Raw genomic sequence first — 17,493 nt, forward strand, 5'->3', positions numbered from 1 at the left:
TCGAGTCACGGCCCTTAGTCTTTTCTAGGTATGCTTATTTTTCTACTGTAGGAGGACGCTTCAGCTAACCCGCGAGAACTTAGTGCCGGGGCGGTACCCACAAACAGGAAACACACTGGCGATCTTCCCGGCTCCGACCGCTATGCAGATCCTAATTGGGCCGACATGAGCTCGAACGGACCCAAAGCCAGGACTGGCTCTCGGCCAGGCCATCATCAGGGCCAGATCAAAGGGCCTTGGCAGCCTTGACAGGCAACCCACCGCCAGACGTTGCTGCTAAACAAGCGTGACAGAAGAGCATCCTTGCCGCGCCTGTTTAGTGGACCCCTTGCAGCTCACGCTACCTCCGCTCGACTGGGGGCAACGGGACAGCCCAATCGCAAGCCCAAGCTCACCTTGCGTTTGGAGATTGTATTCTCGGGGCCGCGGTACAACACACCTGGAACGCATGTGCATCTTCCAATCGCGATTGGGCCCCCCAACGCAATTCGTTTCTCAGGGCTTCTCAGCTGAGCACGGGGGATACTCTCAGAGCCTAAGGCATTCGTTCCACTAACATTGACTAGTCAACGTCCCCGAAAAAGCCCGACTGCCCGCCGAGTAATGACTTCTGCCCTCGAGGTCGCTCGCTCATAACGAAGGAGAGCATCACGCATGTGTAACGCTCGTATTCGTTGAGGGTGTTCTGCCATCTAGACTCCAGGCTGGAGACTATCTATCAGTCAGGCTGGGGATGCATATCGACACACACCGGCATAATACTGTCATCCCACGTCATTGTCGATATCAGAAGTGACGGCAGATATTGGACATTCAACCACCCCACGCTGGTTGAAAACGTCATTCTCTTCCAATTGAAACTCAGTTGAATGCCATTGTCCATCTCGCACGTGGCAAGCACCGAGCGTGCGCCATTTTTTGTCAGAAAACCGTTGGAGCACTTGAGCTTCTCCGCGCGAACCGCTCTTGAATCTCCGCCTACCCTCCCTGGGACTCGACTTTATTACCACGTCCACTATCGCATCTAGTCCGCGGGATCCTCCGCATGCACACATGAGCAGGACTGACGCGCTGTGCTGTACCTTGCTTCGCGTACGGGATAGCGTCAATCGATCTGCAAGGTGCCCAGGTCTGCCACCCTACATTAGCGGACGACCTGACAAGGTGGTGTCTTCCCCCGCAGCCGTCCCCCGCTTAGAATCCGTCGAGAGCTAGCACTCTTGATCATTCGACCTCGGTGCCTGTGTTGATCAGCTTTATACGGGCCGATCCCAAAGCAGCTCTTGGCTTGTGAAAGTCATTTCGAACTGTCCTGCGCAGCATTCACTCTGCTTGCGCTCAATCTCCGAGCAACCAGGGGGTTGTTATCACGAATCGAGGCACCTGCCAACCCCAGACAACTGCGCAGGAACGAGTACAGCCACGCACTTTCCAGTAGATCAAACGCCATCGCCTTGGTCTGGAAACGACCTTGTTATCGGAGGGGTTTATGCCAAACACTACGCTGCAATCGCGTCGAAACATCCAGTTTAGTTCGCCGAGGTTTCGCAGTAGCCTGCAGCCTTCATGAATTCGTTCTTGGACAACATCTCATCCAGACGGACAGGCAGAGATCCACCGCCTCTCCCAATATCAATTCAGCCAAAAGATCAGGGGCTTGGCCTGTTGGCACAGTCACCCGACCCAAGTGTGTCCTCAACTTCATCTGCGAGGAACAGTATGGGGGAGCCAACGTCGGCCAAACATCACGGTCTGGGCATTTTGGATAGCAAGGACTGGGACGAGATCAGACACTTGGACTGGGACGAGAAACAGTCATGGAAAGCATCATTCGCGGACTGGAAACCAGCATCACCAAGGATGCTGCAATCACCAAAGGCAAGCTGGGCGCTCAGACGACTGAAGGCTGTCGTCTGGCCCAAAGCAAAGTCAGCCGCCCCAACAGAGGCACTGCGCAAAACAGCCTACCTCGATGGCATCAGAGGCTTCGCCGCATTTCTGGTGTACTGGCAGCACCACGAGCTCTGGGCCCACACGCCCCAAGAAAACCACATGTTTGAAAACGCATTTGGCTTCGAGGGCCATCACCGCTTTGCTAGCTTTCATGGAATACGCCTTTTCTTCAATGGCGGCCACTTCGCCGTCGCCAACTTCTTCATAATATCAGGCTATGTCCTGTCCGTTAAGCCTCTGAGCCTGATCCAGGCTGGCGACCAGGCCAAGCTCGCCGACAATTTGGGCTCTGCCTTGTTCAGGAGGTGGATGCGTCTATACATACCACTCATTTGCACGACCTTTCTATACATGCTAACGTGGCATGCCTTCGGTGGCCTCTGGATCCACGGAGCCAAGAAGCAGAGCAACATGCGGGACGAGATTTGGTGGTGGTACGCAGAGCTCAAGAACTTCAGCTTCATCTTCAACATGGGCGGCGAGCCGTGGTTCACGTACAACTTTCACCTCTGGAGCATCCCCGTCGAGATGAAGGGGTCGATAGCGGTGTACACATCACTGCTTGCCCTATCTCGGGCGACGACAAAGGCGAGATTGTGGTGCCTCGCGGGTCTCATGTTCTACTTCATGTATATCTGCGACGGTTGGTACTGCAGCTTCTTCATGATGGGAGTCTTCCTTGCGGACCTAGATCTGCTCTCGGCGAAGGGCCAGCTCCCGAGATTTCTTGCCAGGCTGGCCCCATACAAAGAGTTCATCTACTACCACCTCTTGGTTGTGGCCATGTACCTGGGCGGTATACCCTCCCAGACAACAGACGTGGAACTCCTACGCAAAAACAGGGGATGGTATTACCTCTCCTTCCTCAAGCCGCAGGCCGCCTTTGACTACAAGTGGTTCTACCTCTTCTTCGCTGCGTCCTTCCTTATCTCAGCCGTGCCTCGTATACACTGGTTGAAGCGCTTCTTCGAGTCGCGCTTTTGTCAGTACCTGGGACGGGTATCCTACTCGCTCTACCTCGTCCATGGACCGGTACTTTGGACGCTGGGAGACAGGATCTACACCGCGGTGGGCTGGGTCGGGGCCAATGGCATCGAGCAGGCACAGAACATTCCACAGTGGGTCAACAGGCTCCCACTACCTATGGTGGGGCCCATGGGGCTGGAGGTGGCCTTCCTGCTACCGCATCTGGTGTTGCTGCCGGTCACGTTCTGGTGCGCAGAGATGGTCACGAGGTTTATCGACGAGCCGGCAGTCAAGTTTGCGCAAGCTTTCTACAAGAGGACGCTGGGTCCGGCAGACGCAAGTGCGCCTGGCCCTGAGACGAGAGTTACGCCGGGACTTCCGCCAAAGACGCCAAAGCTGGAAGCATGATCATAGAAACAAATTTCGGTATACATGTTACCTATCTTTTCCCAACTAGATATGGGCGAAATACAGTTCGTTGCTAAGACAGTTGGTCCATCATGCCATGAATAGCATTCGCCAATCCGTCGCGTTCAGAAATGTTGGACGGGGCAGCACTGCAGTGACCAGGTCCCCTGAAAAGGGAAAGGTGTTGCGAAGTTTGCTTAGGCTCACAGAGCCGAGTCGACACCACCCCATCTGGCCGTCCATCGAACGCAAGAAAGGTTCGTGGTGCGCAGAACAGGCGAAGCTCACAGTTCATGACGCACATTCCGTTTCATCCGGAAACCCAATCGAGCCTTGCTAGGCTCCATCTGCAACTCAGAATAGTTTCCGGCAAGACCCTCTTGAAACTCGAGACTATTCTTGCCCACGCTCTGCTCACGACAGCAATTCTTCCACTTTGTCTGCGAGGACCACAGCGGCCACGACTGCTTCCTGGCAGGCGTTACAACGGTTTTTGCGCACCGCAATAGCGGCCCGGCCAATGGAGGCAGTTGAGAAATGACGTCCCCACCCTGCCAGGGTCCCGGGGCTTTTTCGACCTTGAAAATCTGGGGTTGAGCAGGGGACATGGGTGCGGCACGGACTATGTTTCCGCAAAAGGGCTAGAAGCTTTCGACAGGGTGCGTCTAGGGCCCACGTCCATGTCGGGGCCGATGAGGGGTGGCCGAAGTACCTGAGCAAGTCACCGCCAGCCATCCAGCATGTCACTTTCCCGCTATCTGGACCCCCCACACACGCGAGCGCGCGTAAGAAGGGCAGCACGGGCGCTGATCTATTAGCACGGAAGCTTCTTTGTTCTCGTCTTCGCTTCGGCAGTCTGTTCCCCCCTTTGTGCACAAGTGCAGTAGCGCCCCCAGCCACGTCGTCTTGTCACTCGGTCCTTGCCCCCATTCCCCGCTCCCGGGCATGTGGTTCATCTATTGAGGAAGAGGGAGGGGAGGGAAGTACATGCAGAGGGTGTGACCAGTGACTGGCGTAGCGGATGCTGATCCCCTCGTGGTGTGTTGCAGTAGCAGTGACGGCCGCCTTGGTGCCAGCCCTTCGTCCAGCCGCGGCCTCCGAGGCGGAGGAAAGGAAAAGGGGAAGCCGTGGGAGCATGTGAAAGGCCCAGCCACTGGATTGGGAAGAACGGTCGAGGTGAGAGTTAAGCGAAAGCTTCAGAGTTGCCTCGTTGGGTTTCCGCTGATGCTTTGTTTTCCCTTGCCGCCAAAGCTAAGAAAGAACAAAGATTAGGTCACCGTCGAACTACTACTGCTACCCAGGGACTTGGGGGCCACAAGTCACCGACCCCCCCCCCCCCCAACCAAGCAAAACTGGCTCAGCTCACGGACTCTGGCCCGGTGTGTGGGCAATTCATGCCATCGGCCTGTCAGGGCTCGCCATAGGCTTTTGGGCAAGGCTTGGCTCCGGCACTTGTCGATTCTACCACCTTGCAGATGATGGGCATGCTTTTCGGCTTTTCTGTAATTGTGATATTCCAAGACCCGATGTTTTAATGCACCGCCCATGGGCAGCACCAAGCTGTCGCTGTCAACCCATCCCAACACGGTTCGATCGACTGTGACTGGCTGAACCATGCGATGAACTCGTAGCAATGACGTCCCGAACGAGGAGAGCTTTCATCTGCTACTACTGTTGCTGGAAATAACCTGTGGCACACGTGAATTGGCTTCCTTGCGTCGAGTAATGGCGCATGTCATTGGGTTTCGTGGTGTTTCAAGATTCCTGCGAGACTCGCCTCTCGGACTCGCCCACGGTCTGCACTTTTCAGAGTTCAGATCATTAGAGACAAATCTCTTTACCATTTTCCTGCGTATTATCCAGAATCCAGAACGTGAATGAACCCTACCTGCGCCCTCTACCACCTGACCGACTGATTCAGACGGAGAGGGGAGATAATCGACCATTGCTGCAGAAAGCAGCCACCTACACATGTTTTACCACCACCACCACCAGCATCAGCGAGTCGGGAATTAAAAGCAGGCAGGATGCTGATAAGAGACTTCAGGCGATTCTCGCTGGTCCTCGGCTCAGCGATCCTGCTGCTGCTGCTGTGCGTCAGGCTCGTCGGGCCCGCGGGCACGGAGACGTTACTGGGCCTGCAGGTGGGTGACTGGAGCGGCGGCTCGCCAACTTCACCGCATGCGCCGTCGTACACGTCGCCCTTCGCGGTGGCGTCGCCGTCTGCGCTTGAGGCCGCCATGCAGCAGAGCGCACTAACGGACAGTGCAAAGGATAATGAGGTACCGTTCGTGTCCTCGCCGTCGAGGCCGTCTGGGTCGAGGTTCATCGGCCCCAACGGCGAGATCGTCGGCTTCCAGCCCCCGGCCGAGGTGAGGCCTGGCGGCTCCGGCATCCTCCACACCGAGATATTCTCCGTCACCACCAAGGACAGGCAGTACTTCCCCATCAGGATGGGCAGCTCCAAGGTCCTCAACCCCAACATCATACCGCACCCGCGGCTGGAGTCTGCGTGGATCGTCGTCGCACAGAAGCAAGGGGGCGTTAACGACGACGACCAGCAGCAGCAGGGGCTCTTCGTCGAGCCCTCGATCGAGCTGGTCTGCAACGCCATGTTCATCGACGACGCCCTGACCTGCATCGGCGCGGACGGGCGGGGGTTCGGTGAGCCCACCACGCTCCCTGTCCAGCCGACGGCGGGCGACGGGACGAAGTGCACAGGCGACCTCGAGTTCTTCAACCTCAACGTCGGGCCGCACGACGCGCGGGTCTTCTACGGCCCCCGCAACCCCTACACCATCTACGGCTCCAACTCCAACTTCAACTGCTTCGGGCAGTGGGTGCGGGACTTCCGCGGGCTCATCACGGACTGGGGCGTCGACGTCGGGTCGGCGGCGGCGGCGGGCGCCTCCTTCACCGAGGAGTTCGCCTCGCCCGCGGGGACGGAGCTCCAGCGCCCCCCGCCCTACGGCGCCGTCGAGAAGAACTGGTTCATCTTCTGGGACACGGACAACGTGCACTACGTGCACTACGACGTGGCGCCCCGGCGGGCGTTCGCGCGGCTCAACAGCGACGGGTCGGCGGGCGAGGACCTGGGCCGCCACACGTCCGGGCGCGACGACGCGTGCCTGGCGCGGTACCTCCCCGCGCTCGCGCACGCCGCGACGCAGAAGCAGCAGGACCAGGTCGGCGGCAGCCCCGCGGCCCACGAGAGCATCCACCAGGCGACCAACTCGCTGGCGGTGACGCTGTGCCGGCGGTCGGACCCCGGCTGCGTGCCCGACGACACCAACACGTTCATCTTTGCCGTGCTGCACCACAAGGCGTACCGCGACTTCCACAGCGTGTACGAGCCGTACGTCATGGTGTTCCGGCAGCGGGCGCCGTTTGAGATGTTCGCTGTCAGCTCGAAGCCGCTTTGGATCTCTGGGCGGGGCACCGTCCGGGGCACGGGGGGCAGGCCCGACACGACGGAGATGTTTTATGTGACTAGCATTGCGTGGAAGAACAAGGGGCTGAAGTACCATGGCTATGTTGATGATGTACTCTTCCTGGCGTTTGGGATTGAGGATGAGAGGGCTGCTGGGATTGATGTGCAGGCTGGGAGCCTGTTGGCTAATCTGGGGCTTTGTGAGGAAGGCTTTGCGGACGGAGGTGTTTAATGAGCATCATGGATGGTTGGGGAGGTTGTTTTGAGTCTTTTGGTCTCGCATTTCACACTCATTGCGGTTTCTGGTAATCAGCATGGCGTTGGGGCGACATCTTTGGGAACAGTAGGCCCACAGGCTGTGTTCACTCCTTGGTTATAAGAAAAGAGGTTAGATAGTGCGAGAGTATTGACGTAAAATATCATGATCTTCTTCATTGAATTGCTCATGCATGTTTGTGAAGCTACACCCTCGCGTGTGGAAGGATAGTTGTATTCCCTCTCGAATAGATCGTGATGAGGCTTGGTTTTGTTAACCACAACGGCAGGACCGCCTCTGCGACCTCATTGCAAGCTTTTCACAACTGCTCTGTACATCTTGTCCAGAGCTACGACAATCTCAATCAAGCAGATCTTGTCGGGACTAGCTCACATCCTCTGTCCTCGGGAGGCATTCTTGAAAACTCACATTCTGTATGCACATCGATCCAGCTTTTGTTCATGTCTTTCATCATTCGCTTTGTTCCGCTGTCCAGAGACGTCATGGATGCCATTGAACCGTAGATATTTTCCGCTTGGCCCGCTTATAAAGCATCGCTTCAACTAACAATACTATTGTTCACCCAAGCCAGTTGCTCTAAAGTATGTGCGAGAATCAATCGGCTATAAGGTGCGCAGAAGGCTCTGGTGGTGGTATTTCCACGTTCTTCTGTCCATGGCAAGAGCAAGATCGCTTTCGATTTCGCACCACTCACCAGCAAGAATTATTTAAACGGGATCCTAGCCTGAATATTTTCAACATGACGATAATTGTGTCCCTTAACCAGGTCAGTGCCGCAAAGGTCAAGAAGGACCGTCTTGCCACCTTCCAGTCCATTACAGACCACTCCCAAGAAGTCGTAAGCTGTATCGACATAGTCGTAGCAGTTGAAGGGTGTTACAATGACTTTTCAGGCACGTCCTTCAATGACCAATTCGGCAATTTCATGGCCCATCTTGCATTCGGGGAAAGCAATGAGGTTACGGGGTGTAGCTTCGCGAGCTATCAGGAGATATTAGAGTCCCTCCAAGCCACGTTCGTAAAGGCCAAGGTACAGAGGCTAACTGAGTTGATGACCTGGATCTCTATCGGTTTGACAGTTTGGATCTCTACCGTCGGCCCTTCTTCTGCGTGTGAAGATGACTTCAAGTGGAGCCGAATGAGGAGACCGCGTGGTTTGAAGCTCTTATATCAAATTCTCAAGATGTCTCAGCGCCTGGTAGGTTTTCTCCGACATATTTCGTACCCTGCCGGACTTTTAAAGCAGGAGCTCAGAACGAACGGTGAGTTTTCATGGTTTGAAACTTTCATTATCCCACAAGAAGTCTCTGATACTTTGCCAATTGCGATGTACCAGGACCTGGTAGTCCATACCTTTTAGCACCGGAACGAGTGAGTGCTTCAGTGCCTGGGCCGGTAGGTCTTTCTTTATATTTCGATTCATCTCGCCATCCAAGGCCTGTTTTGGTAAATTTTCTACTGTAGTCAATTCCTTTTCAATTTAAATGTCACAAAAGTCTTAATCTCTTCAAATTGTCTTGTCTAGCCCCAGAAGATTGGCAACCTGTTGGTCCTTCTACTTCAAAAAGTACTCTACCAACGTGTTATAAATATTCATTTGGATGCTAGACTCCGCGCTGAAAGCGGAGAAAGTTTCTCTTCGTGCCGACGAATATACTCTCATCGTGGCTTGGATAAGGCAGGACTTCTGAAGGATACTCAGTTGCCGCATAACTCTTCTTTGCTGAGAGAAGACAAAGCAACTAGATGCATCCTCCCGAGTTTTCATTCACTCCAAGCTTTCCCAGTGAATACGAGAGTCTTCGACCCAACCTCAGCCCATGCTGTTCTTCAGTTGTACCAAACACCCGAAGCTCGGCCCGGCCACTTGACTTTTCTTTGTTGTTCTCAACGTCCCACTCAGTGATTGGACTCTGAAATCAACACCTGTGAGCCGGAAGAAGCCGTGAATCATCAACAATTCACTCCATATACTATCCCAGGCCGCTTCCGTGGCGGGACGGGACAGCGGGCCTGGCCCGTACGGCATCAATGGACAACACTGATATCATTCACCTCGCCCAGGTGGAAGTGGGTGAATGATTCGATGCTCAGCCACCTCTCCTTCATTTTCGTATCTCGTGATTCTCAAACGCTCTTAACTAACACTATCGTCGACCTCTTATAAATATGCAAACCTTCAGCCTTCTTCTTGTCAGCTCCATCGCGGTCACCGGCAGTGCCGCAGGCGCGACCGCGCGCATGACCAACTTCCCTGTCCGGGTGAACGGCTTCTCAGACTTCTGCTCGGCCAACAGCCTGGACCAGAAGGGCAACGTGCTGCAAGTCTCGGGCGACTGCTCCCCTGACCCCAACGGTGCCCGCAACATGGGCGCCGCGTTGTTCACCTCGCACATCAACATCAACGAGTGTCTTCATAACAACAACGGCCATTTGGTGCCGCAGCAGCAGTAAGTTTCCAACACCCTCAGTAGAACCTAGACGAGCGATCGCGATTATGCCCAAACACGGATACTGACAACCTGCTTAGCGGCGGTGCCTTGGGTAGCTGTGACTGCGACGTGGGCTTCTCACTCTGCGATACCTGCAACGGCACGAGCCTCAAGTGTGCCTGCAATGACAATACCGGGAAGAAGCAGGTCACTTTCATGGACATGAGTAAGTCAAGAATATGAGCAGAGAAAGCTTGAAAGGGGACGATGAATTCTCGCATGTTCTGCCGCGTCGAAGCTAACTGGTGACTTGATAGATCAGTTCCTAGGCATCGGCCTCGACGGTGACGGCCGTATTGTGCTGTACTGCGAGGGAGTCTATGGAGAGTGGAACCAGTGCGTGAAGAACGGGGCCGCGACGAAATGCCCGCCGGTTAAGCAGTAAACAAGGTCCATAAGCATGTGCCGGGGGTCACTTTCTCAAGTTCTAGGAAAACGGCAGTCGAAACCTGGGGAGTGTGATGCATATGCCTCAATGGTGGACTCTCATCACACTATCTCTCATCACACTGTCACAGAGCTGTGTACGTGGCCGTGAGGCCGGATTCAGTTATGTCCGGGGCACAACGTAAGGGAGTGCTCGCTGGACGATGCCCGGCGTGACAATCCTTCTTATGGTTCGAGTTCCACATAGTCTTTCGCTCGCTAGGTAGTAAACAATTTGGTGACTTTATTCATGGTATAGACATAGCCTGCGGAGGCTATTTTGTGACATATCAGTTGATGAATGCCCACGCATAAAAGTTAAGCGCAGGGCTGGAAATGGAACAAAGATGCTCCTGGGCTTCTTCAGACTCCTACTAGACGGGATTGATGAGCGGACTCACGAATCGCCGCAGTGTGGTCGACGGAGGCCGACGGAGGCCGAAAGGTGCAGCAGCACGGTCCCGGCCAAGGTGCATCTTGGCGGCCCGGAAGCCCGTTGTTCCAACCCGGTCCTTACTCCGGGTCTGACGCCGTGGGAAACAAGCATCTTAAGGGAAACACAGTGAGTAAAGTGCCGGCTGGCTTGGTAGCATTCGCGGAGATGGGTCACTGCAGACGTAAGTGAGGCTGTTCCTATCAGGCTTCTCAGAATTCCTTCGTATATCGATGTTGCAGTGGCAAGGAATGTTTTGCCGACCAACACCAATGCCAGCCACATCGAGAAATCTTGGCCATCCACAGCCCTGGGTCCTCTAAGGGCCTGATAGGGCAAAGCTTGACTCGTGCAAGCCTCGAGACGAGGGCGGCGTCGGGCTTGGAATCATCCTATTCGATGCTAAATGTGGTGATCTTCAGCGAAATCGGGCACTCAATCTATTCCCCGACACGTCAGTAATACCACAGGTCAGGTCAGATCCAGGCAGAAACCCAGTCTCGACCTTGCCGCTCGCCAAAACCCGCGGAAAGATGCTGCCCGAACACGCACGCCCTTTTCTGAAACGACAACATCCCATATGCGTCCAGCGTCACAATTTGGCATCTTGTTTTGTCGACTGCGATTGACCTGCTGCAGCACGCGGGGCAATCTACCTGAGTTATTAGACTTACTTAGCTAGGCTAGCTGAGATTGATAGCAGAAGATAGCAGCCATGGCAGTAGACGCGTCTGCATTTTCCATCCACGAGGAGCCGGCGAAGGCTCTCTTTGGGGAATCGCCTACATTGGAGCTGCTGCATGAGAATGAGCAGTATCCATTCGCCCACGAGGCGGGAGTGTTTATCGCAGCCGACGACACCCTGTTCATCACCAGCAACCAGTACCCAGATCCCGCAACAGGCCGGAAGAAGATTCAAATCTCTCGGGTTAAGCTGAATAGGTCGGGCGGCAAGACGACGGCGGAGGTGGAGGAGATCAACCCAGATGGCGTACCGATGGCGAACGGCGGCGTGAATTACCGGGGCGGCGTGCTTTTCTGCGCACAGGGTGGACTCGACGCGTCGGCAGAGCCGGGAGGGCTGGTGCATATGGAGCCTCGGCCTCCGTACGCGTCACGTGCGCTGGTTGAATCCTTCCACGGGCGCCTGTTCAACAGTGTCAACGATGCTGTGGTGCACAGCGACGGGTCGATCTGGTTCACGGACCCTATCTACGGGTACGAGCAGGGGATTCGGCCGAAGCCTGTGCTGCCGTGCCAGGTATATCGCTTCGACCCTAATGGAGGCGTCGCGGGCAAAGGCAGTGTTAGGGTGTTAGCGGATGGGTTCGGGCGGCCCAACGGGATCTGCTTTAGCCCCGACGAGCTGACGGTGTATGTCACTGATACTGACTGGATTCATGGGGACGGGACGACGGACCTGACCCGGGCGTCTACCATGTGAGTCGACATGCCCAAATATGGATGAAGAAGAGCATCTGCTAACCATGGACACCAGATATGCGTTTGACGTGGCGAACTACTCTGGCCAGCCGTTCCTCACGCACCGGCGCCTCTTCGCCATGGCTGACACAGGTATCCCTGATGGGATCAAATGCGACGTCTATGGCAATGTTTATAGCGGAACAGGGGATGGCATTAGCGTGTGGTCGGCGGGAGGTGTGTTGTTGGGCAAGATCTTGGTGGATGGGGGCGCTGCGAACTTCTGCTTCGGAAGGGAGGGCGAGGTGTTTATCTTGAACGAACACAAGCTGTGGAGGGCTCAATTGGCTCCTTCGACTAAGGGCGCATTGTTACGCATTTGAATAAGGTTGAACAAGGTCGTCCAATATGAATAAGGGAGGAGACTGTGGGATCATCAGCTTCCATGGCTACCACGATGGGCGAGAGAAAAGATGGAAGGCAGAGGAGGAGGAGGCGAAAATGCTCACCTGCGACGGCCTTGCGGTAACGCTCACTTAAGCCTGGAAGACGACAGGAGTGCAATTCTGGGAAAAAATCTACCTTCTTCATAGGTACTCTTCCTACTTTGACTGTCTTTGCTCATAGTGCAAGGTAAGAGGTTTGAGACTGCTGGAAGATGCGAATGCAGGTGAGTGAGTGCGAGGGTGCGAGGGTGCGCGGTTTCCTACACAAACCTGGAAGGGTCGCTCCTGGTCGCTGCCCGTCTGCATCGAAAACCTGCAGTGGCTGATGCATCTACACCTCGACCTCCAAGGCAGGCGCAATCAAGCACTTCCAGGCCCTGACCCTCCCTTTCGTGTCTGAGCCTTAGAGCCACACGAGTTCTCCCAAGTCGACAACATCTGGCTTCTCACACCTCCCACCACCACCCGAAGTATCTCGGCAATCAAGCACACGAGGACCTCTTTTTGTTACCATCTCTCCCTATTCTCCCCACCAAGGAAGCCTTCGTGGGTTTCCCAAGACCACCCTCAGGGACACCAATACACTGCGAGGATACCTCTTCCCGCTGCTCCTTACTGCCTGACGTCTCCCCCTCTCGCAATCTTTTCCCCAGCTCGTTCACAATGGACACACCAGCTCCTGGTGTTGTGAAGGACTCTCAGCGCTCTCTACCCAACGTCACTCCCAAATCGGCCAACTTTGGGTCTCCTCTTGCCACACAAAATTCGTGGACAGCACCTCCACGCCGTCGTCCCGTTCAGCAGAAAGCCAAACCCTCGTTCCTTCCTGACGAGTACGACGAGGATGGCGAGGACGAGGACGAGGAACACGATGATTTCGTGGACGACACTCAAGATCATCCCGCCTCTGGTCCCGACCTCGACTCCATGTCCCTTGATCGCGATTCCGGGCAGAGTGAAGAGGACGAAGCGGACGAGGGCGTCTATAATCAGTCGCCCACGCCTTGTGCTTCCCAAGCTGCTCATCTGCCACCACAGTCAGCCCAGCCCGTACAAATGAGCAGCATGTTAGCGTCATCTGATACGTCCAGCGTCTTCGAAGCCCTGAAGGAGCAGTCCGTGGCTGGAGGAATTGCTAAAGGTCCTTCTAGGGTGACACAATCTTCTGAGCCATCCAAGCAGATGCAGCAGCAAAAGGGGCCATCGGCTAAACGAGGCAAGACTGCCAGAGAGGGCATCAAAGAGCCGCCCGCCAAATTAACGGCGCCCAAACCCAAGACAACCGCCAAGAAGTCTTTTGTCAACAGTAAAGCGAAGCTGTCCGCTCTCGAAGTGGAAATAGAGACGGACACTGGAGAGGCGGATGTCCGTGAGCCCGTTGATTATGACTATTCCCTGCCAGCATCAAACAGCAACTCTCCTGCAGCTCCTCCCGCCAAGAAGAGAGCTGCGGCTAAGAAGCAGCCGGTGAAGAAGCCTGTGCCCAAGTCTAAATCGAACGCCGCACCAAAGGCAAAATCACTCGTCAGGGGCGCCACCAAGAACGCAAAATCAAAAGATTCTCCACCGGTTCATCAAAGCTCCGAGGCACATCCATGGGACGGGGAAGACGATCAAGCTACTACGCTTGTGGAAAGAGACAACACAATCCCTCTAATTAAACAAGAGGTATTGAAGTCAAGGGTGGCTTCCACTGTGGATCCAACACAAGACGCCGTTCTGATATCTTCCGATTCAACTTCTTCATCTTTGGAATCCGACAACGAGGATGACGAGGACTTTGAATGCTCCCTAAACATGATTCCCAGGAACTCAGGCCGCAAAACGAGGGCCGCTGCTCAGATGCAGGCAGCCAAAGGTTCCGGCAGGAAGATCGAGAGTCAACCAGCTGCAATGACGAACCCACGGGGCCGCGCCGCTGAAGAGGTACAAGATTCCCTCGATGATTCAGGGAGACAAAATGCACAGTCGAAGCAGCAAAAGAAGACGTCAGCAGTTGAGAAGACCCGGGCTGCCCTAACGCGTGACAAGCCTACGGCAGAGCTTATGAAGGAAACGGATTCTTCTGCTGCGAAGATCAAGACAAAGTCAGCTGTTCGACGTCAGCCTGTGGTCAACAGCACCTCAAAGAGCAAGGGCCAGGTCAAGGAGGACACCGTTGTGCCTTCCTCCACCAAACATGCTAAAGCAAGTAAAACGAATGGCCTTGACCAAAGTGGCGAACCATCGAAATCAATAGAGGACTCCCATCGCAAGCCGAACATTGTTACATTTGGTCCTAACGGCCCTAAGACCAATGGCAAGTCGCACAGGTCAACCACCACCGGCAAGTTGCGGCCACAAGGTCAGCAATCTGAATCAAACCATGGAAAGCATCCCAGAGTCCCAAAGACGCAGCTCGCCATAGAGGGTCAGAAAGTCTTGGGATTGCAGTCTGCTATGGCTGTCGAAGATGGTGACGGTCCTGCGGAGGGTTTCGCAGGTACTGCTGAAGGTGGGTCGCGCCGAGCGGCACTGACAAGCCAGGCTATATTTGCACGATCTATTCCAGGCAATGCTTCCCACTCCAAACTCAACGCCGAGGAAATGGTGCCGCACCTGGATGAAGAGATGACAGGCAGCACCTACGGAAATGACTACAGTAACACATCTGATCAACTCATTGGTGGCAATGCCAAGGCTGAGATGGCAGTGGAAGATGTAGCCGATGCCGTTGTGGTATTGAACCCGCACAACCATCAAAAGCAAGAAATTGCGACCGACTTCAAGAAGCCTGAAGACAGAAAGGTCCGCAACACTTTCGCAGGTACTGATAACGAGCTCCCGCAGACACGTGGACAGCGCATCGTGCTCAAGGACATGAGTACCAACAGTCGAACCCTCCTCACAGAGGCGCCTGCAGACGTCCGCCTTCCACTGAAACGCAAGCTTCCAGAAGATGTCAATGTCCACGAACCTCCACTAGTGCAGCACTCACCGATGAGGAAGAGCAGCTCACAGTCAGGGGTTTTTCACACATTGGGCCAGAACCCAACCGCCGCCAACTTGCCCTCAAGAAACCGTCAGCGGCCGGAGAAGAAGCCAAGATACAGTTCCGCCCAAGTGGTAGGACAAATTAAAGACGCGATCTATGCCACCAAGCATGTTGACAGAGGAGGTAACGTCTCCTGCAGAATAGGTGGTGACAGTGGTGATGATGTTTTCGGACCAGAAAAGGATGATCAACCTTTTCGTTCGTCTGCGTTCGTCCAGCGTTTGATCAGCAATGAGTCGACAGACCGTGAGCCAGAGAAAACAGAAGTGGCAGCACCGAGCCTGATTGATGCTCGTGCTGCCTCCCGACAATATTCCGCTGCGATCCGGCCTTCAGCTGCCAACAGACCCGCAGCTGCAGAGACTGTGTCACACCTTCAGGACGGCCAACAATCAGATGACATTGTCCAGAGAGTGCTGGCTGCATTGGCGCCGCGGGAAGAACGGTCTACTAGCCCATGCCCCTCGAGCGAGGACCACGTGAAGAGCTTTGACGTCGACAAAGGGACAAATGCGTGGCTCGACGACTCGCTGGATCAGAGAGCGGCCGCCGAGTTGAACGCTAGAACGCGAGCTTGGAAGAAGGCGACAGAGCCGTACGCTGACAGCATTGCAGAAACTATGCACAGGATCGTCAATGTAAGCTGAAGCGCTGACCCTTGCAATTGGCTTCGGCCTTTTCAACTGACACGTTGACAGACCATTCTGCGAAGCCTCAAGACAAAAGAGGCGGCGATTGTTGACGTGATTGAAGATTATCGAACGGATGGCAAGCGAGTGGTCGAGAGAATGGCAGACAAGCACAGGAAGGAAAGATCACAGGTTATACAGCAGCAAGAGCAGAACCGGTTGAGATGTATCCAGACCTATGGCGAAGCTCGCCGTTTTGCTGGGGCACTTCAGGACAAGCTGGAGTCAGTTGACGTCGGGAAGACGATTAACAACGTGGGAAAGGATGCAACGACCAATCACTTGAAGCAATTGCAGCAGGCAATTATAGACACTTGATCCATGCAGGGATATGGCTGAGAGATGGCAGTGTAGTTCAGGTACAAGCCGTGCCTACATGGTGGCGTGGGCACGGTGAGACATGGGGTCTTTTGGAGCATGCGACTGGGAAGGGTGCAGAGCAGTACAACAAGCTTTGCAGGTAACATGTCGTTGCGAGCAAGGAGAGGAAATATTTGACGGTAACGTGTGTGTTCTCAGGGTGCTAATCACAGATGGAAATGTGGCCTTTGGCTGGAGTATCTAGACAGCCTCTCTACTCAAAACAAGCTTACATTTGCATCTACGATGAACTTCGGCGCTCAACCGTGTGGCCTAGGCTTGCCCATGCAGGCCCATGCGAGGGATAGGTGGTTGAAAGCAGCGTTAAGGTTGTAGCAGATCTCCGACACGTTCGTGAGCTTGTTGCAACACCAGGTTCCGAGGTCGATTCTGCGGACTTGAGGAGTTCAGTGACCCGATTGGCAGTGGGCCATGAATGAAACGAGACCTGGTAGAGTTGCATAGAGCTCTTGCTGAGTACTCACTCTCATACAACAGAGGCCAAAGGATCGATCAGTGACTGTACGGAGGAAGGCGAGGGTATCACGGCTCGTGATGTCGTTCGTCGTGGGTTGCGTCAGTTAAGCCGAGCCTCGCCTCGCACAGCATCCGCACTGCTGCGTCGCGTCGCACTGGCCCATCCAAGCCAAGCCACAGCGACTGACGATCACGGAGCCTAGAATGGGCGTGGCGCAGCTCTTGGGGTGGCTGACAGGTGCTGCGTACCACGGAGCTGGAGAAAGCTTGGGACCCCGCAGCTGCACTGATTGATTAAGAGAGACAGAGAGAGGCAGAGGCAGAGAAGGAGGGGAGAAGGAGAGGGTACTGTAGCAGGCCGTGTTACGTCACTCGAGGGCGGGATGACAGGCGGGCTCCTGCCGGCATCCTCCCGTCGCTTGCTTGTGGGAGAAGGAACGAGAAGGGGGAGTGATCACCAGGCACGGCTGTCTTGTCATTGTCGACGACATGCGATGACATCGACCATATCGAAGCTATTTTCTCCCATCCCTTCCCCAGCTCTGGTTGCCTTCGATCTTGGCTTTAGCTGGTTGGTGGACGACCCCAAGTGCCATTTAACAGGACTGATTCAAAACAACGAAATGAAGCTGGTACTGGTTTACTAATTTGCTGTTGCTGTTGCTGTTGCTGTCGTTTTC

At 54.9% G+C, this 17,493-nt stretch overlaps 5 protein-coding genes across 5 annotated transcripts; all 5 read left to right on the forward strand.

Annotated features, from left to right (window-relative positions):
* Positions 1 to 1,719: 1,719 nt before the first annotated feature.
* J7T55_015468 (cyltransferase) lies at positions 1,720 to 3,327 on the forward strand (the record flags this gene model as incomplete). Its single annotated transcript, XM_053139706.1, has 1 exon — positions 1,720 to 3,327. One exon carries the CDS (start codon positions 1,720 to 1,722, stop codon positions 3,325 to 3,327), a length of 1,608 nt encoding a protein of 535 aa, XP_052997193.1.
* A 2,027-nt stretch (positions 3,328 to 5,354) lies between these two features.
* On the forward strand, positions 5,355 to 6,989 carry J7T55_015469 (uncharacterized protein; the record flags this gene model as incomplete). The annotated part of the gene is made up of 1 exon (XM_053139708.1): positions 5,355 to 6,989. One exon carries the CDS (start codon positions 5,355 to 5,357, stop codon positions 6,987 to 6,989), a length of 1,635 nt encoding a protein of 544 aa, XP_052997194.1.
* A 2,214-nt stretch (positions 6,990 to 9,203) lies between these two features.
* Positions 9,204 to 9,911, forward strand: J7T55_015470 (uncharacterized protein; the record flags this gene model as incomplete). The annotated part of the gene is made up of 3 exons (XM_053139709.1): positions 9,204 to 9,484; positions 9,565 to 9,692; positions 9,784 to 9,911. 3 exons carry the CDS (start codon positions 9,204 to 9,206, stop codon positions 9,909 to 9,911), a joined length of 537 nt encoding a protein of 178 aa, XP_052997195.1.
* Positions 9,912 to 11,100: 1,189 nt separating this feature from the next.
* J7T55_015471 (gluconolactonase precursor) lies at positions 11,101 to 12,190 on the forward strand (the record flags this gene model as incomplete). The annotated part of the gene is made up of 2 exons (XM_053139710.1): positions 11,101 to 11,825; positions 11,884 to 12,190. The coding sequence occupies 2 exons, from the start codon at positions 11,101 to 11,103 to the stop codon at positions 12,188 to 12,190; spliced, it is 1,032 nt and encodes a 343-aa protein (XP_052997196.1).
* Positions 12,191 to 12,916: 726 nt separating this feature from the next.
* On the forward strand, positions 12,917 to 16,294 carry J7T55_015472 (uncharacterized protein; the record flags this gene model as incomplete). The annotated part of the gene is made up of 2 exons (XM_053139711.1): positions 12,917 to 15,925; positions 15,986 to 16,294. The coding sequence occupies 2 exons, from the start codon at positions 12,917 to 12,919 to the stop codon at positions 16,292 to 16,294; spliced, it is 3,318 nt and encodes a 1,105-aa protein (XP_052997197.1).
* Between the last annotated feature and the right edge of the window lie 1,199 nt (positions 16,295 to 17,493).

This window comes from Diaporthe amygdali, assembly GCF_026229845.1.
Source record: "Diaporthe amygdali strain CAA958 chromosome Unknown NODE_5_length_1802954_cov_64_987939, whole genome shotgun sequence".
NCBI classification, from domain to species: domain Eukaryota; kingdom Fungi; phylum Ascomycota; class Sordariomycetes; order Diaporthales; family Diaporthaceae; genus Diaporthe; species Diaporthe amygdali.